General features: G+C 44.8%; 2 protein-coding genes across 4 annotated transcripts in view; both read left to right on the top strand.

The window, feature by feature from the left end:
• Positions 1-342, top strand: part of MTA2 (metastasis associated 1 family member 2) — a 25,630-nt gene extending 25,288 nt beyond the window's left edge. Inside the window, exon 18 of one of the 2 annotated variants that reach the window (XM_087943462.1) lies at positions 1-342. This exon is cut by the window's left edge and continues 614 nt beyond it. The gene's annotated coding sequence lies outside the window, so the exon portion shown is untranslated. The other variant, XM_087943463.1, reaches the window with a different exon arrangement.
• Positions 343-4,658: 4,316 nt separating this feature from the next.
• Positions 4,659-14,926, top strand: TUT1 (terminal uridylyl transferase 1, U6 snRNA-specific). Of its 2 annotated transcripts, none has more exons than XM_087943728.1 (10): positions 4,659-4,914; positions 6,679-6,869; positions 6,984-7,193; positions 7,382-7,496; positions 7,585-7,715; positions 9,208-9,440; positions 10,276-10,385; positions 11,593-11,715; positions 12,280-12,372; positions 13,748-14,926. In XM_087943728.1, the coding sequence occupies exons 1-10, from the start codon at positions 4,824-4,826 to the stop codon at positions 14,827-14,829; spliced, it is 2,379 nt and encodes a 792-aa protein (XP_087799854.1). In that variant the 5' UTR covers positions 4,659-4,823; the 3' UTR covers positions 14,830-14,926. The 2 variants fall into 2 exon arrangements, with proteins under 2 accessions (XP_087799854.1, XP_087799853.1); XM_087943727.1 differs by having other exon boundaries at positions 4,686-4,914; positions 7,585-7,742.
• Positions 14,927-15,574: the final 648 nt, after the last annotated feature.

Genomic DNA, 15,574 nt, shown 5'->3' with positions numbered 1-15,574 from the left:
TCCCTTTTCAAAACGGCCTCCTTTGCCGCTGGATCGCTTCCCCCCCTTTCTTTCTCTGTGTCGGTTTCTCCTTCTCGGATCCCCCTAAAATCTATCCCCCAAAAAACCCTCCTCTTCCCCAATTTGGGAACAAGGAGCCTTGGCGATTCCTTGTTAATGTGGCCATTTATAAATCCCCCCTCCCCATTTCCTCTCTTCCCCCCCCCCTTCTTTGACGAATTCCCTTTTTTTTGTACATGGTTTGGAGAGCAAAAAAAAAAAAAAAGTCAGGTTTTTTAAAAGTCAGCCTCTGGTTCTTATAGCAACGACAACAAAAAAAAAGAAATAAATGCCGTTTTCTTCATTCTTTTCTCTTGCTCGTGGTTTTTTTTTTGTGGGGGGGGGGAGGGAGAAGCAAGAACTGGGGAGGGGGTCTTTACTTCGAAGGCCCCCCTCAATGGCAAGAGGTGCCCGTTGCACTGACTTTGATAAGGGCTTGATCAAAGGCAGACTCTTTTATTGCGTCCAGGAAAGAGAGAAGTTTCTGCTATTGTGGCTAAAAGTTTGTTTGGGAAGTTTATCCAACTTAATGGTAGAAGCCGGTTGAAAGGTAGGATAAACTGCAAAACTGGACTTTGCCCAAGGCAAAAAATATTTCTACCATCACCTTTATTACTGTTATATGGGCTATGGGGTTAACTTTGTTTTTTTACTATTTTTATTTTATCTCTATTTTCTGCAAGCCGACTTGAGTCGCTGTGAGCAAGTAGGCAGCAATATAAATTTTCCAAACTGATAGATATGTAAGCGAAGGCAAAGAAATATACTGAATATACTTTCTTCCACCTATTTTTCCCCACAACAACCTTGTGAGGTGGATTTAGGGCTGAGGGAGAAAGGGAATTGGCCTAAATAACCCTTGTCAGCTTTTATGCCTAAGGCAGGACTAGAACTCCCAGTCTCCTGGTGATTGACCCAAAGTCTCCCAGTTGGCTTTCGTGCCTGATGACGAACTAGAACTCCCCGTCTCCTGGTGATTGGCCCAAAGTCTCCCAGTTCTTTCATGCCTAAGGCAGGACTAGAATTCCCAGTCTCCTGGTATTTGACCCAAAGTCTTCCAGTTGCCTTTCGTGCCTAATGAGGAACTAGAACTCCCAGTCTCCTGATGATTGACCCAAAGTCTCCCAGTTGGCTTTCATATCTAATGACAAACTAGAACTCCCCGTCTCCTGGTATTTGACCCAAAGTCTCCCAGTTGGCTTTCATACCTAATGAGGAATTAGAACTCCCAGTCTCCTGATGATTGACCCAGTTTCCCAGTTGGCTTTCATATCTAATGACAAACTAGAACTCCCTGTCTCCTGGTGATTGGCCCAGTCACCCAGTTCTTTCATGCCTAAGGCAGGACTAGAATTCCCAGTCTCCTGGTATTTGACCCAAAGTCTCCCAGTTGTCTTTCGTGCCTAATGAGGAACTAGAACTCCCAGTCTCCTGATGATTGACCCAAAGTCTCCCAGTTGGCTTTCATACCTAATGAGGAACTAGAACTCCCAGTCTCCTGATGATTGACCCAAAGTCTCCCAGTTGGCTTTCATACCTAATGAGGAACTAGAACTCCCAGTCTCCTGGTATTTGACCCAAAGTCTCCCAGTTGTCTTTCGTGCCTAATGAGGAACTAGAACTCCCAGTCTCCTGATGATTGACCCAAAGTCTCCCAGTTGGCTTTCATACCTAATGAGGAACTAGAAATCCCAGTCTCCTGATGATTGACCCAAAGTCTCCCAGTTGGCTTTCATATCTAATGACAAACTAGAACTCCCCGTTTCCTGGTGATTGGCCCAGTCACCCAGTTCTTTCATGCCTAAGGCAGGACTAGAATTCCCAGTCTCCTGGTATTTGACCCAAAGTCTCCCAGTTGGCTTTCATACCTAATGAGGAACTAGAAATCCCAGTCTCCTGATGATTGACCCAAAGTTTCCCAGTTGGCTTTCATATCTAATGACAAACTAGAACTCCCCGTTTCCTGGTGATTGGCCCAGTCACCCAGTTCTTTCATGCCTAAGGCAGGACTAGAATTCCCAGTCTCCTGGTATTTGACCCAAAGTCTCCCAGTTGGCTTTCATACCTAATGAGGAACTAGAACTCCCAGTCTCCTGATGATTGACCCAAAGTCTCCCAGTTGGCTTTCATACCTAATGACGAACTAGAACTCCCAGTCTCCTGGCAATTGGCCCAAACTCACCCAGATGCTTTCATGCCTAAGGTAGGACTAGAACTCCCAGTCTCCTGGTATTTTGACCCAGTCTCCCACTTGGCTTTCATGCCTAATGAGGAACTAGATCTCCCAGTCACCCCGTATCTTTCCCACTTAAGGTGGAACTAGAAGTCCACTCTCCTATTTTCTAACCCAATGACTGAGTAGGGCAAACCAGCTAGAGAAAATGTTTTATTTAGTTTTGATTTTGAATTATTAGAATTAAGAAACTTCCCACAGAGCACATTTTCTCGTGTTTGAATGGACATATTCATAGGCAGCATAAGAGGCAATAATAGGAATAAATTCATCCATATAGTAAATATTGCTAGTTTTGATTTTGGACTGTTTGCCACTTTTCTCTTGGCTTTCAGTTCTTCCCATCTAGCATCAAAATCTCTTCAGTGACTCCAGCTCTCTTGATTCTTTGCCATCCAGTCTGGCTCCCTTTTCCCTCCAAGCCAGCTCTCACCTGATTGGTGGCACCAGTCCAGGCCCTGTGTTGCTATTGGCCTTTATCCTCCAGCCGTTTGATTGGCCTACAGTTTCACCCAGAGGCCAATGGCCACGTTAGTTTTCCTGAGGCCACTTTCCATTGGTGGATTTGGAAGCCTCGGGGTTTATATATAAAGGAGAACATTTCCCCCTCGGTGCCATTTGTAGGTTTTCCTGTGACGTGTGTGTGTGGTGTTGGCCTCTGCTTCTGTTTCCATTTGTAAAGCCTGAATTCACGGAGGAGAAAAATCAAGTTCAATTCAAGGACAGTTTCCTGTGCAACAGTAACTCCTGTTGAAGGAATTTAAAATAACTTTCTGATTTAAAATATATTATTTTTTAATTAAAAAGGCATATATCCCTCCTCAATCCATCCATATTGTTTATCTTATTATTTACCATTGGGAAATGGTATATAAGTAAGTGCTATTGCTTATCTACCTACACCTATCATCTCTCTCCCCATCTCTCCATTCATCCGTCCATCCATCTATCATGTCTCTATGTTCTATCTATATATTAATCTAATCTACTGGTATCTCCACCCATCCATCCTTATCCTCTATATCTATCTATCTATCTATCTATCTATCTATCTATCTATCTATCTATCTATCTATCTATTAATCTAATCTATTCGTATCTCCATCCATCCATATCCTCTACCTGTCTGTGTCTATCTGTCTATCTAATCCAATCCAATCCAATCTTAATTTAATCTACTGGTATCTCCATCCATATCTATCTATCTATCTATCTCTAATCTATTCGTATCTCCATCCATCCATATCCTCTGTCTATCTGTCTGTCTATCTATCCAATCCAATCGTAATTTAATCTGGTATTCTCCATCCATATCTATCTATCTATCTATCTATCTATCTATCTATCTATCTATCTATCTATATCTATCATCTATCTATCTATCTCTATTGGTATCTCCATCCATCCATCCTTCCTACCTACCTACCTACTTACCTATATCTATCTATCTATCTATCTATCTATCTATCTATCTATCTATCTATCTATCATCTATCTATCTATCTCTATTGGTATCTCCATCCATCCATCCTTCCTACCTACCTACCTACCTACCTATATCTATCTATCTATCTATCTATCTATCATCTATCTATCTATCTATTGGTATCTCCATCCATCCATCCTTCCTACCTACCTACCTACATCTATCTATCTATCTATCTATCAATCTATCTATCTATCTAATCTAATCTGATTTATTTTTCCAACACAGATTAACAGTGATTAATCACTGGAGGTTTTAAAGAAAAGACTGGACAGCCACTTGTCTCTATAGGGTCCCCTGCTTGTGCAGTGGATTGGACTAGATGACCTCCAAGTTCCCTTCCCACTCATCAATCAGAAGAGAGCTGGAGGGGACTATGGAGATCATCTAGTCTCCTACAATGCTAACTTTTTAGTGTTTTTCTCAAATGAGCACTCAGTAACTGGACCACAGTACAGGCCAAATTGGGATTTTTCTGCTTTCGAGGTAAGAAAAAGCCCTTCAAAATCCTAAATTTTGGGCAAAAGTTAAAAAAAGCAATTTTGACGTTTCTAGGGCAAAACTCTTCTAAATCGTGCATTAATAATTTCTTTTATTTTTGTATCTTTTATTGATGTAACCTACAGTGTGTTGCAATGAACAGAAGGGTTTACATTAATAAATATAAATAAAATATTTTTCACATAAATAAGCATGGAAAAGTGAGTTCGGTTTTAACCCGGAAGAGTTGGACTAAAAGCAGGCTAATTTATGGACGCTGCCGCCTTACAAGAATTTTGTTTCTTTTTCTACCTCTATGGAGAGGCGAAGACAATGAATACTCTTCCTTCTCTGCCACGCAAGGGACGAACTTCGTATGCGATCCGGAAGTTTTACCGGATACAAATTTGATTGCTCCTTATCTCTATGACCGTGACGTCATCACATGGCTATCACATGATATATTCAAAGTTTCTAGCCGCTTCGACCTTTCAGGTAAAAACCATAAAGTAGTAGAGCAAGAGCGGCCAATCATTTGGGGCGGAACTTTCGTGAAGGCGAACCAGCTTCTGGCCGTGGAGCGAAATGGAGGAAGAAGAGGGAACGACGGGCGACGTGGACTCTCTGCCCCGCGGAGCTTTTCGGTGCCGTCTGTGTCACGTGACGGTTGCCAACAGTGAGTGGGGGTCAAGGGTCAAGTAGGGGCCTAAGGCCGTAAATTAAATAATTGTAAAATAAATCGAGATTTTAGGGCTGCTTTTTAGCACGTGGGGAGTTTTGACCTGATAAACACGGCGCAGGGTGCTGCTAAGGTTCAGATAATTTGGCAGTACTCTGCCCATGGTCAGAGGCACAAAAGGAAAGCCCGAGTCCCACTCCTGCAAATTTAATGAAGCATAAATTAAAGATAAATGGAGATTCCACCTACCCTCAAAAACCTTGCTGAAATTATGATGGTCGCTGCCCCAAGATGTGGCTATATACCCAATATAACCACAATAATGAAAGAAACAATAATTTATGTATTAAATATATATTGCTCCACACCTCCCAGGGACTCAGAGGTGGTAAAATGTATTTATGGAATGTTATAGGTTGCCCATACACTGTAATAAAAACAAATATAAAAGCAGTTATAAATACAAAAACAGTTAAAATTAACTCTTAATTTTAATTAACATTAATTTAATTAACAGTTAAATTTAACAGAAATCGACTTTGTAACATTGTATAAAACTATAAATGTGAATAACATGCATTTTTAATATATTTATAGAAATAGGGTTTGGAAACCAAGTCTTCCTGTCATCCATAAAGTGGGGGAAAAGTGGTCAGGAGTCTCTTCTTGGCTGCTTTTTCAGTTTCCTGGTTCAATTCCAGCCTTCAGTCTGGTCTGCTTTTGGGGTAGCTTTAAAAAAAAAAAAACTATCTAAGGCACCTAATGCTGCTTTGCAGCTCCAATAATTTTTTTTGGTCCTGCTTTTTTCCTGGCTTAAACTGACCTGGAGATGTAAAATATTATCTGAAATAGTTATCTGAACTGGGTGCACTGATGACGTTACCTACTATGGTAATGAAATGTCTGCAGAAACAGCACCCATGCTCAGAGAGAACCAACCCTGAGCTACAAATATTCTTTTCTAAAGTAAATATAATATAAAATAGCTTAAGATGCAGTGAGCCAATGCAGAACCTCACCTGACGCAGAGGTGTTTTTTGGTTAACTTTCTGAGAAGCGTTAAAAGGTTGAACAAAGTTGGAACGACTGTCTTTTGCTCAGGAAAACACGTTCCTTGTGGTTTTTCAAAAGTCCTTCCCCAAAACATTTTTTTATTTTTATATTTATTTATTGGTCAAGTATGTATTAGAGATAACAGATATAATTAGAACATGATTATGATTACATGAAATGGGTACAAATAAAAGGGGACATTAGGACAGGAACGATAGGGTAGGCACATTGGTGCACTTATGCACGCTCTTTACAGACCTCTTAGGAATGGGGTGAGGTCAACAGTAGACAGTCTAAGGTTAAAGTTTTGGGGGTTTGGGGAAGAAACCACATTCCAGGCATTGACCACTCTGTTGCTGAAGTTGTATTTCCTGCAATCGAGTTTGGAGTGGTTTATCTTGAGTTTGTATCTAATGTGTGCTCGTGTACTGTTGTGGATGAAGCTGAAACAGTCATTGACAGGTAGGACATTATAGCAGATAAATTTATGTACTGTGCTTAGGTCGGACCGAAGGCGGCGTAATTCTAAGTTGTCTAAGCCCAACATTTCAAGTCTGGTGGCATAAGGTATTCTCTTATGCACGGAGGAGTGGAGGACTCTTCTCATGAAATATCTCTGGAACTCTCTTGATAGTATTAATGTCCGATATGCAGTGCGGATTCCAGACAGATGAACTGCAATTGAAGATGGTTGCTTTGATATTTTAGAGCCCAGCCTGGACGATCATCTGCGCGGGAAGAAACACCAGCGGTTGGAAAACCTTCGTAGCGTCCGCCAGTCTCAGGAACTCCGCAGTATTTTTGTCAGTGGGTTCCAGAAAGGGACGACAGCCACGGAGCTGAGCACCTATTTTGAAACTTACGGGAAGGTGATCAATGTCGTGATGGACAAAGATAAGGTGAATCTGATCCCTTTCTCTCTCCCCCCCCCTTCCTATATCACTTTTGATTGATTAAAAAAATTAGTCACTGGCAAAATTTGCAAGCTTAATTCTCTTTTTCTTTTTCTGCAGGGGGTCTATGCAATTGTGGAACTGCAGGACGAGGAGATACTCCAGAAAGTATTAGCAGAGCCACAACATAGTCTAGGAGGGCAGAAATTACGCGTCAAGCCACGTGAGAAGAAGGATTTCAGATACACCCCGCCAAAGAAACAAGGGTCAGCTAGGCGGGAGCAGATGAGCCCAGAGAAATTGACGCAAAGTATCTGCCAAGTAGATGATGTAAGTGGGAATTGAAGTCCACCCATCTTAAAACATGCTGGTTAGGAAATTCTGGGAATTGAAGTCCTCCCATCTTAAAGCATGCTGGCTGGGGAAGTCTGGGAGTAGAACTTAGGGAATGTCGTAAAGAATTCCTCTGAATACAGTTGGTTACAGAAAAAAAACTTCATTCATTTTTTTCCCTGCAGGTTGATGCCCAGATGGCTTTAATAGTGCAACTGTTTGAATTTTCCGAGAGCGAACAGCGTCTTCGAGACTTGCTCGTCAAGCTGTTCCAGGAGGTGTTTTCTGAATTCTTCCCAGGTAAAGTGCACTTTTTGCTATCTACTTCGACTGGATATTTGGAAAGTTTCTGATTTTTACAACTGGTCTTTTCCCCCCAAACACACAGAATCGGTCATTCTTCCCTTTGGGTCTTCCGTGAATGGCTTCAGCGTCTCTGGATGTGATCTGGATTTGTTTCTGGATTTGGAGAAGACGAAAAATTTCCAGGCTTCTGCCAAGGCAACCGATAAGCCACCGGTGAGGAAGAGGCTGGGTACTATCTTGGTAAATGAAGATGTTTGTTTTGTCCCGTATCTCTTGTTAGAGATAGGAAACGTTCATTAAACTTGGCAAGACCACTGCTGACTGCTTTGCATCACCTATTTCTCAACCTGTTCTGACCCAGCTCCCAAAACACAACAAACCCTCTATAATCAATCAATGCTTCCTTTATTAGGAGCGCCAGCAGCCCTGGAAAAAACTCTCTCACAGCGGGCTAACAAGTCCGTACAGCAGGGAGGTGAATAGCTGTCTCCCACATCTATTCATCTCCGCCCCCTGCCTTTTATCCCCAGAGCTAGAGTGGGGCTTTGTTAGAGCGGTGGCTCTTCCGTCCCAAGGACCGGCTCATAGATTTCCACTGCTCTCCTCTCCTCTGCCTTCTGCGCATCCATGCATCAGGCACTGGACCTGGCTGTTCCTCCTCTTCCTCATCAGCCACCTCCAGACCTGGCTCTTCCGTCCCAAAGACCGGCTCATAGATTTCCACTGCTCTCCTCTCCTCTGCCTTCTGCACATCCGTGCATCAGGCACTGGACCCCTGTTCCTCCTCTTCCTCATCAGCCACCTCCAGACCTTGCTCTTCCGTCCCAAGGACCGGCTCATAGATTTCCACTGCTCTCCTCTCCTCTGCCTTCTCGCGCATCCGTGCATCAGGCACTGGACCCAGCTGTTCCTCCTCTTCCTCATCAGCCACCTCCAGACCTGGGGGCTCTTGACTCTCCATTTGAGGGCTGATGGATGGCCCAGGCTCCGCCTCTGTCTCCGTCTCTCTGAGACAGCTCCATTCCTTCTTTCCCCTCAGAGCTCCCAGATTGTCTTGATGCTGGCTCTGACTCTCACACTTCCTCCTCCTTCTCCTCTGATTCGGCTGCTGGAAGGGCTGACAGGCTATAACACAACCTCAGCCAATTTAAGAGGGGTGGACTTCAACTCCCATAATCCCTCAGCTAAGCATCTGGGATGGAGAATTCTGGGAGTTGAAAGTCCACCCCTCTTAAAGTGGCTGAGGCTCAGGAACACTACTCCCCGTAGAGGTGAGTAGAATAGAGAGAGTCCTTGATTTATAACCATTAATTTGAAGATATCGTGACACTGAAAAAAGTGAGTTAGGCCATTTCTCACCCTTACAACCGTCGCACGCCGCTGTGGTCACGTGATTAAAACTTAGTCGCTTGGCAACTGACTCATATTTATGACGATTGCAGTGTCCCCGGGGGTCACAGGATCCCTTTTTTGTGATCTCCTGACAAGCAAGGTCAACGGGGGAAGCCAGATTCACTTCACAACCGTGTAACTCGCTTTAAAACCGTAGAGATTCACTTAACGACCGTGGCCAGAAAGGTTGTAAAAATGGGGCAAAATCCACTTCAGAACAGTCCGGGCTTAGGCATGGAAATGTTGGGATCGATTGCGGTCCTAGGAGGTTTATACACACTTCTGGATTTAATCCTCTCTCAATTTTTTGCAGGCAGGGGAACAAGAAGCCATGGAAGTGGAATCTCGCTCTGAAGATTCGATCTTGTCCGATATCGACCTGGTCACAGCCACCGTGCCTGAAATCCTCGACCTGGTGGCCACCGTGCTGCAGAAGTGCGTGCCAGGCGTCCACCACGTACAGGTGGTCTCCACCGCCCGCCGGCCCGTTGTCAAGTTTTGCCACAAAGAGTCCAGCTTAAGGGGGGACATCTCCATAAACAACAAGTAAGGATTTCATGTCTCAGTAGCAAAAGTTTTTTGTACTCTTGTCAAGCTCAGTCTGTGCAGCAGGTTGCAGGCATTAAAATAAATTAAATTGAAATAATTAATAATAAATCGATTTAAAATAATTCATTGAGTGGCCGAAGTTACAACGGCACTGGGAAAGTTGACTTGTGACCATTTTTCGCACTTAGGACCGTTGCAAAATGACCGTTGCAATGTCCCCAGGGTCACGTGGTCAAAATTCGGACACCTGATGACTGACTCATATTTATGACAAAGGAGTCGTCATCAGAGGTGGTATTCAGCCGGTTCTGATCAGTTCTGGAGAACCGTTAGCGGAAATTTTGAATAGTTCGGAGAACCGCCCAATCCCAACTCTGACTGGCCCTGCCCCCATCTATACTCCGCCTCCCATTGAGTCCCAGCTGGTCCTAAAACGGGCCAAAATTCAATCAACAATTGTCCCTCTTAGCCACAAAAATTTTGGGCTCCCCTGGGGTTATAAATCCAGGACAATCCGATATGGAACTCAAAAGTTTTGAGACTTTTAGGCTCTGGATAACGGCAGAGAATCCGTTGGATTTAATGCAGTGTTTTTCAGCCTTGTGAATTTTAAGAGGTGTGTGGACTTCAATTTCCAGAATGCTGTCTGGGGAATTCTGGGAGTTGAAATCCACACCTCTTAAAGTTGACGAGATTGGCAAAGGAGCTGGATTTAAGATTGGGGGCAATATGAATTTAGGAGGGACTGAAGAGAATATTTCAAGTGTAAAGAAGCAGTTGGGTTCTGCATGGTATATTCTGACTTAAGCCCCGTTTTCTTCTTCCTTGGCAGGCTGGCCCTGTGCAACACACGCTTCCTGCAGTTTTGCACAGAAGCGGATGAACGTGTGAGGCCTTTGGTGTACGCAGTGCGCTACTGGGCGAAGCAGCAAGGTTTGGCAGGTAAAGTGGAAAGGATGGGTGCATGGGAAGGGAGGGAGGGAAAGGGAGAAGGAAGGAATGAAACAAAAAACATAAGTTAGCAAAGGAAGGAAGGAAGGATACATGGAAGGGAGGGAGGGAAGGATGTATGGAAAGAAGGAAGGAAGAGGGAGAAGGAATCAGGCAGGGAGGAGAAAAGAAAGAAAAAGAGAAGGAAGGATGTATGGAAGAAAGGAAGGAAGGATGTATGGAAGGAAGGAAGGAAGGAAGGAAGGAAGGAAGGAAGGAAGGAAGGAAGGAAGGAAGGAAGGAAGGAAGGAAGGAAGGAAGGAAGAAAAGGAATCAGGCAAGGAGGAAGAAAAGAAAGAAAAAGAGAAGGAAGGATGTATGGAAGAAAGGAAGGAAGGATGTATGGAAGGAAGGGAGGGAGGGTAGGATGTATGGAAGGAAGGAAGGAAGGAAGGAAGGAGGGAAGGAAGGAAGGAAGGAAGGAAAGAAAGGAATCAGGTAGGGAGAAAGAAAAGAAAGAAAAATAGAAGGAAGAATGTATGGAAGAAAGGAAGGAAGAATCCATGGATGAATGCATGGGAGGAAGGAAGGAATTTTACACCCTTTCTGACTGCGACTGTAAAGTGAATTACCGCAGTGCTTCAGTTAGCAACACGGTTGTTAAGCGAATCCCATTGACTTTGCTCGTCAGAAGGTCGCAAAAGGGGATCGCATGACCCTGGAACGCTGCAACCCTCATAACTGTGAGTCGGTTGCCAAGCGTCTGTTGATCACATGACCACGGGGATGCTCCAATGGTCATAAGTGTGAAAAACGATCCTAAGTCACTTCTTTGAGTACCGCAACTTTGAGCGGTCATTAAACAAACTGTTATAAGTCAAGGACTACCTGTGAGTCGATCGACCCCTGAGTTAGGAAGCGATCAGAACCAGGTTCTCGGCCGTGCAAAACCTAGTGAGCTTTTAATTTTATTTTACTTTCTGGATCTGATTTGCAAACCGTCCACCTCCCTCAAGAGAGGAACTCTGTGGACGGTGTAGAAATAAAAGATTAAAACGGTATTTAAAATATAAAACGGGAGTCCGGGGCGTTTAGAAAATCAACGTGGAAAGTTATTTAAAAGGGTGAAGTTGGCTTGAGGGGGTGTGAAGTTGGCTTGCTCCCCTTTTCCTTCCAACGCCCGTCCTCATTTTTAAAAAAATTTTATTTTATTTTGCAGGAAATCTTTTTGGTGGCGGCCCCCTCCTCAATAACTATGCCCTGACATTGCTGGTGTTCTTCTTCCTACAGACACGCAGCCCCTCCGTCTTACCGACGGTTGCCCGGTTGAAAGATCTCACAGGTTAATATCTCTCCGTATGGCAGGGTTCCAGTTAACACACCCAACGGAATCAAAACTCCAAGGCAGGCAAAAATCTTCACAGATAATCAGAGTTGGAAGGGACCTCGTAGGTCATCTAGTCCAACCCCTCCGCCCAAGCGGGAGACCCTACACCATTTCTGACAAATCTCTTCAAGTGATCATGCTCCCACAACTTCCGAGGGCAACTTCTGTTCCATGGGTTGATTGCTCTCCCTGTCAGAAAGTTTCTCCTTATTTCCAGGTTGAATCTCTCCTGGATCAGTTTCCATCCATTATTCCTTGTCTGGCCTTCGGGTGCTTTGGATAATAGCTTGACCCCTTCCTCCTCTCTGGGGCAGCCCCTCAAATATTGGAAGACTGCTCTCCTCTCTCCCCTGGTCCTTCTCTTCACCAGACTAGCCAAACCCAGTTCCTGCAACCGTTCTTCCTATGTTCTAGTCTACAGTCCCCTAATCATCCCTAACCGTAACCCTTGAAGATTTGAGACGTTGCCGACAAATTTTTTTCATCCTTTTCCAATCTTTTTTTCCCCTCTCTTCTCAGATGATGGAGAACTGACTGTGGTGGACAGTTGGGACTGCACTTTTCCTAAGGATCCGGCTTCGTTGCAACCCAGCGGGAACCCAGAAAGTTGTTGTGAGTTGCTACCAAGAGCTTTTAAGTTGCATGGGCTTTGTTTTTATTTTATTTTTTAAATACAGGCAGTCCCCAACTTGCGACCGCTCATTCTGCAGTTCTTTGAATTGTGACGACACTGAACGAATGAGGGTTAGGACGAATCCTTGAACAATGTGACTTAGGGGTGTTTTTGATTCTAACCCCCCTCCCCGAATCTCTTTTCACGGTGAGATGGGAGACGTATAAATGCCACTAATAAATAAATAAAGGTAATCCTCAAGTTATGACCGCCATTGGGAACAGAATTTCTGCTAGTAATTTCCATTGCTAATCGAGTCAGGAATTAAGTGAGTTATGCCATGATTTTATGACCGTTCTTGCCCCAGTTGTTAAGCGAATGGATCCAGTCATTAAGTAAATCCATCTTTCCTCTTTTGGCTTTGCTTTTTTGAAGCCAGCTGGGAAGATCATGGGATCTCCCGGGATACTTGAAACTATCGTAAACACATGTTGGTTGCATAGCAACCAAATTTTGATCACATGAATTTTGATACTACAACAGGTTGTAAGTGTGAAACCCTGCCTTAAGTCCCTTTTTCCCGGGGCCGTTGTAACTTCAAACAATCCCTAAACAAAAGGTTGTAAGTTAAGGACTAGCTCTGAGGGTGCCTGACATGAATATGGTTGCACAACTTTACTTGGCATCCTTTCTGTCTGCTCTACCAAACCCTAAGGGCATGATGGTGAACCTATGGCACACGTGCCACAGATAGTACGCAGAGCCATTTGTGCCGGCACATGAGCTGCAGACAAATTTACCTCACTGCGCATGCACGCGCCTCACAACTGATTTTCGGTGGGTTGGGGCCTTTTTCGGCCTCCCAGAGGCTTGAGGAAGGCTTCTGCAGGCTTTGCAGGCCGAAAACTAGCCCCGTTTCATCACTTCCTGTTTTTCCGAAAATACCACAAGTGACAAAACAGGCCTAGTTTTCGGCCTGCAGAAGCCTTCCTCAAGCCTCTGGAAGGCCGAAAAAGGCCTCAAACCGGCCGAAAATCAGCTGTGAGGTGCAGTGCAGGAAAGGGGGTGGAAGGATGGGGGTGGGGATTGTGCGCGCATGCGTGGGGGTGCGCGCATTGCCTTCTGGGTGCTGGCACTGTGACCGCGAGCGTGCAAGCGCGCACACAATTTTTGGCACAGGAGCCCAAAAAGGTTAGCCACCACTGCCCTAAGGGGATTAAACAAGCCACAATTAAACTGCCGTGTTCGCTCGCTTAGAAAGCTAGAGTCACCCCATCCTGGTTTAGCACGGAACAAGCTCCAAATCAGAGCTTAGCTAGGAAAAAAAAACAACACCTCACGTTCCTAAAGCTTGCTGTGTCTCCTTCGTTCCAGGCTGCCTTCTGGCTGAATTTTTCCGCGTCTTCGAATGCTACAATTTCGCTGGCGGGGTCATCTCCCTCCGTGAGGGCCGGTCCCTTCCTCTCTCCGATTTCCTGTTATCCGACGCGGGTCAGAAATTCAAGGCGGGCCCCATCAACCTCCAGGATCCTTTTGAGCTGAGCCACAACGTGGCGGCCAACGTCAACGAAAAAACGGCTCTGCGTCTCCAGCGGAGCTGCCAGGACGCCGCCAAATATTGCCGCAGCTTGCAATACCAGCGTAAATCCAGCAAGGGGAAAACCTGGGGACTGGTTCGTCTCTTCCAGCCCGGCAGCCCGCAAACAGCGGAACGGCTGGTCATCTTCCTCCCCTTAACGCCGGCCGCACCATCTCTGGGGTCCCACCCAGAGTTACACCCGAGCAGGGATTGGCCCCAGCTCTCCTTCCAGAGAACGTGCGCAGGCATTGCGTTTGTCCTGCAGCACGTGTTGAAATGCGGCTGCTCGGAGAAACCGCAGGGATTCGGCGGCGATTGGGAATCCCTCGGCAGCGATCCAGAGGAGGAGCCGCTGGAAACGAAAACCGAACAATTGTCGGTGGGTTCCAAGCGATCCCTGGGCGTAGAAGATGCCACGTTGGGTTCTCCACCCGCAAAGAGGTCACGGTCGGAGTTTTCCCTCACCGACGTGGAAAGTGTGGCTTGGGGCTGTACCGTTTGGCACCGTGTCTGGTTAGGAAGACGCCGTGTCCGGCGACAATTCAGCGCGGAAGCGGATCCCAAAACATCCACTGATCCCTTAGAGCTGGAAGGCAAAGTATCGGAGGCGATTTCCCAACAGGAGGGGGAAACCAGGCCCGTAGATCCCCTGTTTGGATTCACCGTTTGTGCCAGTATCAGAGAGGGGGGTTCTGGGGAGGACGACCCACAAGTCAGCCTAAATTTCATCCCCAACCCTGAAGAGGAAGCAGTTTTCCAAGATTTTTTTCATTTCCTACAAGGTTTTCTACCCCGAATGGTCGAGCAGTACCTGATCACCAAGCCTTCAGACCTACCTACCTCAGAGGACAAATCTCCTCTAGAGGATGGCATTTGAAATTTCTTAAGACCCTGGCAGAATTCTGTATTTTAGGTAATGTTTTTTCCATTCTGGCTGTTGGCAAAAATAAAAGGAATGGGGAGAAACATGGAAACCTGTTTCCTTGGTGTTTTGGATTCTTGAAGTTGATCCATCCACGACATAACACTAGAATTGTTGGTCACCGATGATTGACTGAACCCTAATCGTGGGCTTTGGTCTTAAACAAAATGTCTTTTTTTTTCTTTTTCTTCTCAAAATAATTTTATTGAATGCTAGTTTTACCCCTTTAAAACCACAGAGAAAGAAAAAGAAATTTAAAAAGGAGAATAAAAGGAAAAAGGGGAAGAAGAAAAAAGAAATATGAAGGATAACGGTTCTTTGTATGTTTGCATGACCAAATCTCAACTACACAAAGGGGAGTAATGTGTAAAGCAGAACTTTAGTGCTCTCTGAGCTTTGTTGTTTTCTTACAGACATTTCATGACCCAACTAGGTAACATCATCAGTGCTAGAAGGGACATTTGCAACAAACCTCACTCCTTTTGAGCACTGATGATGTTACCTAGTTGGGTCATGAAACGTCTGCAAGACAACCACCAAGAGAGCAGCGAAGACCCCTTATTTTTCTCTATCTCATGTATGGCGTTTCAGTTATGCATTCCTTCCTTCTGCAAGTTGAGGGAACTCTCACCAACCATTACTAATTTATTAAACAGAGAATTGGTGCAATAAAACAAATACGGCAATAAGAATTGGTGGA

This window comes from Notechis scutatus, chromosome 14, assembly GCF_049901735.1.
Source record: "Notechis scutatus isolate UNSWTSFEM ecotype Mainland chromosome 14, rNotScu1.2, whole genome shotgun sequence".
Classification (NCBI taxonomy): Eukaryota; Metazoa; Chordata; class Lepidosauria; order Squamata; family Elapidae; genus Notechis; species Notechis scutatus.
The sequence above is the reverse complement of the archived record's forward strand: the minus strand, read 5'-3'. Positions and strand labels throughout refer to the sequence as shown.

Bases quoted from the DNA above. Each gene is read 5' to 3' on its own strand.
- TUT1 (XM_087943727.1), top strand. From the start codon at position 4,824: ATGGAGGAAGAAGAGGGAACGACGGGCGACGTGGACTCTCTGCCCCGC. The intron at 9,441-10,275 runs GTAAGGATTTCA...CTTCCTTGGCAG, and splicing joins GACATCTCCATAAACAACAA to GCTGGCCCTGTGCAACACAC. The intron at 10,386-11,592 runs GTAAAGTGGAAA...TTTATTTTGCAG, and splicing joins GAAGCAGCAAGGTTTGGCAG to GAAATCTTTTTGGTGGCGGC.